General features: G+C 36.3%; 1 protein-coding gene and 1 long non-coding RNA gene across 2 annotated transcripts; both read right to left on the bottom strand.

Annotated features, from left to right (window-relative positions):
• Positions 1 to 377: 377 nt before the first annotated feature.
• Positions 378 to 1,926, bottom strand: LOC141325959 (uncharacterized). Its single transcript, XM_073834678.1, has 6 exons — positions 1,864 to 1,926; positions 1,599 to 1,716; positions 1,406 to 1,507; positions 1,151 to 1,318; positions 823 to 987; positions 378 to 586 (listed from the first exon to the last, which is right to left on the bottom strand). Exons 1-6 carry the CDS (start codon positions 1,924 to 1,926, stop codon positions 378 to 380), a joined length of 825 nt encoding a protein of 274 aa, XP_073690779.1.
• Positions 1,927 to 3,497: 1,571 nt separating this feature from the next.
• LOC141325116 (uncharacterized) lies at positions 3,498 to 4,469 on the bottom strand. The gene is made up of 3 exons (XR_012353735.1): positions 4,182 to 4,469; positions 3,974 to 4,083; positions 3,498 to 3,623 (listed from the first exon to the last, which is right to left on the bottom strand). It is a non-coding gene; the product is annotated as an uncharacterized lncRNA (long non-coding RNA).
• Between the last annotated feature and the right edge of the window lie 1,805 nt (positions 4,470 to 6,274).

The raw sequence follows: 6,274 nt of genomic DNA, 5'->3' as shown, positions 1-6,274 counted from the left end.
GTTTCTGTTTACATAATATATAAATAAATAAACAAACATACATACATTTTGAAAATATTTACATGTATATACATTTATATAATAATATTTTGTATTACGTATATATATTTTCTTAAATATATGCATGCATGTGTTTGTATTTATGTATACTAATAAACAAACACAGTATACACATATATTACGTAAAACAAAATCTTTTTATTTTGGATGTGATTAATTCATAAATACAAACATAAATTCACTCTTCAACACATACAGTCGTGTCCAACATATACAGTTAAAGCAAATGTGCTGAAAGGTCCAAAGAGTCCATGGCAATCTCTGCAGGGACAATGATGATGATGAGAATTTAAAAACAAAACAGAGTGGTCTCCTTCCTAATCTCCTTCCTCTGACTCCGGACTACTGAGGTCATATTCATCGTCATCACTATCTGTCCTGCATTCTGAGTCCTGTATCTGGAGATCATCAACTATAGCACCATATGTGCTTACGGCTTCTTGACATAACCTCTCCAGTGCAGAAGACCGCCACATGAGGACACTTTTCCAACCCTCTGCAGCGTCCTCCGACATGTCACCAAAATCTGTATTAAAATGGAAATTATTATTACATTCAATTATATTATTACAATTACATCACATAGCAGGAGAGTTCTTTTTTTTCCCAAACGTTACAATTACAAATATTAAATTAAAAAAATCATAGTATGTAGAGCCACTTATAACAGAAAGATGTTACTAATTGTCTTGTTTTTAGATGTTTGTTGCATGTTAAACAGATGTACTTTAGTGAGGAAATAATGTTCATAATTTTACATACTGCCCATTCTGATGTTCTTTTTGCGCTTCTCCACTTCCTTTATCTCCTTCTGGAGAGACTTGATGTGCTGGGACATCTCTTTGACCAGGATGCTCTGCTCCTCCTCAAGGCGTTTAAGTAGCATAATTTGGTCAAAAACTGTCCGTTTTAACCTGAAGGAGTGGCCTTTAAGCAGAGGAAAGTGATGGAAAAATTTAATCTAGTGATTTTGTATTCATAATTATATTACAAACCCAAAAACAATCCCCATACACACTGATTTTCCATTGTTAGACCATAGGCAGGTGGGAATACATTTTAGAAAACATGTCAAGACAAGCTATCATACCATCTCCTAGTCTCTCCCAAGGCAGGATGTAGTCTTCCGTCAAACTGCAGGCCAACTCTTCATCAATCTTATCCTCTTCAGTTGAATTGTACTGCAAGATCTTTTCTCTGAGTTTTTTCTTTAAATCTCTTATTTTCTTTCTCTTCCTTTGCCTTGTCTGGTTGCTATCTGCAAAGTGAAACAAGAAAACTGATGAAAACAGTGTTTTTGTTTGTTTGCTTTGGTAATGTACCATTTGAAAATCTGTTAACCTACCATGTTGACGATAGAGGTCTTGCTTCTTGCGGAGCAGGCTAACCGTGATGCTCTCTATCTCAGCTCTGAGGTCCTCTTTGTTCTCTGGTGTGGAGACTAGCTCTAAATATTTAAGACAGTAATGTGATCACCTTATGTAGTACATATTTGAACAAAGTAATTAACAGTTTGTAAAAACTGTGTATTATTTTACCTGTGACTGCCCATCGCTGAACATCACATACCCACTGCTGTACTGTTTGTTCAGTGAGTTGATTCTTTTCCTGGAATTCACTGAAGCTGGCAGCTTCCAGCTTTGCCCTCTCAGAGATCTTTAAACCACACACAAAAAAATGCAAGATTTTAGTCAAAACCAGATAACCAATAAATTATGATTAAATTATTAATGTATATAAATTAATCCAAGTCTGCTTTTTGTCATTGTGTCAGACAAAAAGACCATTGCAAAATGCCCTTACTTTGATATATCTGTGTGCTAAGACTTTGTGGAGGTTCTCGGTCTTTTTTCTGTTCCACCCCATGGCCTGTTGGGTCAGCATATTCTCTCTCCCTAATTGGAGTAGAAAAAAAAAATCCAAATGCGCGATAGGATCAATTTACATGGAAAAAACATTGCAATTGACATGACTTAACACAACAATGCCTTTACCGAGGAGGGAACAGGGAAATTGCATTTTCTTTGTCCACAGCAATTAGAACTGACTCATCACAGTATATGATTTAAGTGTAATGTGTCATACCAACCTGCCTTCGTCATGTATTTTGTGACAAGAGCTGCCCTGGAGAGAAAGCTGTTGACCTATATGTAAAAACCATATAGAAAGTAACGTATACAAATTACCATACAAAAACAAACAAACACACACACACAAACACAAAATACACAACAAATATTACATTTTATGTCTGCAATTCCAAGCATTTTATGAACATATTGCCATTCTTATTGTTTAGCTAATATCTCCTTCATCATCAACTAGCTCTCCACTGTACAATGAACAGACCACACCATTTCAGCCATAGCCATAGACAGCAATATTGGAAGGATCAGGCCTGATTTTGCAAAGCTGGAAACAATGCCGAATCTTAGAATGTGACATGCTTATCCACCTGTAATTTTTGGTCTACATTTTAAAACCTCATAATGGCATGACAAACTTTGCAAGGAATCACAAGTCACTCAGTGATTTTGCACTGTCACCAACATTCAGTTCTTGTAATCTAGGCTGTCTCAACCAAAACGTGTCAACGATTTTGTGTGTGCTGCACAGTCTTAGAATTCGTATAGGCTGGGGTGGCAAATGGTGCAGCTCAGAGGGAACATAGCTTGAAATAGTGATGTGTCATGCATAAAACTACAATTCTGACTTCAATTTCTACTCTGACTTAATGGGTGTTGCAAATACAGTTCAGAATGTGTTCTAACTCTCATTCCAGCAAGAATGGATCTTTGTTTGGTGTCCTGATGTACTTTATCCTTTACACTCTGCTTGTCTCTCAAAGATATCAGTCTTCTATACCCACATAGTTACAATAATGTAAGTAGTAGCATACTTGTTCAACTTCCTCTCCTACAGTGTTTCCTGCTTCATCCTGATTTCTGCCACCCCATCTCACCTGCAATGTAGTGTTAGATTAATTTCATACTATTACTTAAAAAATTTTTTCATAGATTATGCGCAAATTAAAAATTTCAGCACATTGAAGTTGTCATGTTTTATCTGCATAATATAAAATAAAATATCATAATCACAGACTTATTATTTTGTCTATTGTCCCCAATTTAAGATTGGGATAAACAATAATCATTGCTTAACTTTCTGCGTTAGTTGCTGGATAGTATACCTCGCATTTCGCTGTATGAGCTTTGGCATGCATTACACTAAGAAATGGCCTCATTTCCATCAGCAGCTGAAGATCTGATGATTCTTCAGCCAGTTTGCTTAGATATGGCCAATACCTAAAAAACAAGTGCAGCATTAGTTAGCATTAACCAACACTTTGCTTGGTCATCAATCTAAAACAAAATGAGGAATTTGTCATTTAATACACAGTAGCTTTACCAAGTTTCAATATGGCAGAGAGAAATTACCTGCAGACAACATCCATGCAGAAGAAAATGACATTTGCCCGCTCCGACAATTCCCTCTGCAAAAACATCGGGTAGGCAAATACCTCACCACGGTAGTGGTTCAGTCCTCGTAGCAATATCCCATGTCTGATAGATAAGAAGGCAATATGGTTAATGATCAGCTCCAGAGGTGTAATGGTTTTTCTACTGTACAAACCATATTTTCTATCGCCCTACACCAACCCTACATCTAAACTTACCCCTCACAGGAAAATGAGGAAATTCCTCATAAGGACCTAAAAAATGTCCCAACAAAGTCAAAATGTACTGCTATTCCTATCTTTGTGGGGACATTTGGTCCAATCTTTTTAGCAAATGAGGGATTTGTATAAGGAAATAAACATGGCTTTCAGATAGATTTATAAACAAATGTGTTTCCACAGCCTGACTGACAAGTGTCATCTGTATAATTGCATGCTTCTGGCCTAGCCATATACCTGCAGACTGCCACTTGAATCCCCTCTTCATCAAGTTTGGAGGATGACTTTTTCGATGTCTCCCTACTTGCCCTGAACCTTGAGGCACCGCACATCCCACTGTCATTTGCCTGTGAAGTCACATCTTCCTCTCATTAACAAATAAACACCAAACACAGACAAACATAAACAGTATAAATACTGTCATGACATGTGATCTTTGATGTACTCTTGTGATGCTGCTGCCTCTGATTTTGTTCAGCAAGGCCGATACCTCTTCATCCTGTGCAAGAAATAACCCTGCATATAGAGAGGGTTCCTCAGTCCTGTCCATGGAGAGAAAAAAAAATACTATTTTAACTGACCAGACATTACTATATGCAACTATTAGGGCTGGGTAAAAAATATCGATTCTCCGATTTTAATCGATCTTCAGTTTAACGCAACGATTCCCGAATCGATTCTTAATGCACGTGCTTCACGTAAGAGGATATGAATATTCCCCTCTCGTCCTGAAGGTGTCACTAGTGTTCCTGCTGAGAGAGTTTTCTCAACTGCTGGTGATCTAATCACAGCGCAAAGGAGCTGCCTTAGATCAGATCAGAACATGTTGATCAGCTGCTTTTTTTTTGCAGAAAAATGATTAGGCTGTAGTTAAGAACTGTTAGTTTTATGGACAGTTAGAATGTTTTGTATATGCAGACAAGGGCTTTATGATGGGCCTGTTTTGAATTTAGAAAAATGTTTTATTTCTTAAACATGTTTGAAGTTCTTAATAGATTTCACTGTTGCACATTTAGTCTTTTTATTTTTTTACAGTAATGTGCATTTTGCAGTTTGTTTACATGGTGTACAATGGATGCACATATTTATGACTTCTTGTTACAGTGTTCATTTAAAATAAAAGTTGTTTAAAATAAACCCTATTATTAATGTAGATGTGTATTTCAGTAATAAACTTAAGTAGGGGAGTTTCAGTTACCAGCATTTATATCAAAATATGGATCCCATGTCTGCAAAACTAACATTTTAAATGAAATATTGATAGCTAATCGTTATCGAATCGAATCGAAATCGAATTGAATCGAAACCATAAAAATAAGAATCGAATCGAATTGCCAAATTGGTCACAATACCCAGCCCTAGCAACTATTTCTATGTTCTTTTGATATGAATTAATGTGTGTTTGTGTGTACATACCCCCTTGATTTTCTAAAGCGATAATGTTTCCGATTGCCATCACAACATACCGCCAGCATGTCTGGGTAACATGCTGGACAATAAAAGCTATTGACATCGCACATCACCTCTTCCGTGTGTTTGCAAAAACAATATTCAAAAAAGCTTTTCTGAAAGGTGTCTGCACAGATATTCCCTGGCTATAACATAAAAAAATGTAATTAATGTTAATTAATATCAAAAAGATACATACCCACAATATTACAGATTCAGTAATATAATTCTGTTCCAACATGATTCATGCAGATTTACCCTTCCAGTCTGAACAGATCGGTGCTCCAGCAGCTTTAGAAAGGCATATCTTGACATTGAAGGAGCAGATACCTTTATGTGTGCAAACGTCCATTCGGCCAAGCAGGTAGGGCTAACCTTACGCGGCAAACAGACATCGTATCGTCCTGAGAAAAAAGAGACACATAGGACTAAGTATGTTTCACAGATCAAACTGTTTTAACTCACCTGTCCATTATTTATTTCAGACTGAGATACAAAGGTGATTGGTAATATGTAGTATTAATATGGCATTAATATTGGAAACACTGAGACATTTGGTAACCGGGATCAACTGGTCTCTATTGCTCAAGTAAAAAGCTTTAACTTGTTAAGTTCTGAGGTACGATAAAACAAAAAGCAGGACTCTCCAAACTTACCATCCATGGTGACCACTGAAATATGCTTCCCAGTGGTGACCTCAATGTCTTGGGTGCACTCACATATTGCCCTCTGTGTGGGCAAGGGCAATCGACATACTGCAATGCATGAAGTTGTTACATTATTCCATTATAGGCTTGTCATATAGTAATTCAAAACCAACATTGACAAAATAGTGTGTCATTATCACTGTTTTCTTTCAAAAGGAAAGTGTTTTAGCACATTTTAAACACAAACCCACTCAAAAACAAACAAAAACAATATCTTTAGTCAGAGTGATTCAAGTTAACAGTTTGAACATTTTCCATTGACAAAGTCTATCAACAAAGAATATTCAATAATATTTAATAATAATATTTAGAATATTACTCTTTACTAGTCAACAAAAACTGTTGAATGAACATACCCTGCTCACAAAAGTGAGGCTGACCA

This window comes from Garra rufa, chromosome 2 (assembly GCF_049309525.1).
Source record: "Garra rufa chromosome 2, GarRuf1.0, whole genome shotgun sequence".
Classification (NCBI taxonomy): domain Eukaryota; kingdom Metazoa; phylum Chordata; class Actinopteri; order Cypriniformes; family Cyprinidae; genus Garra; species Garra rufa.
This window is presented reverse-complemented; position numbering and strand designations above follow the sequence as displayed.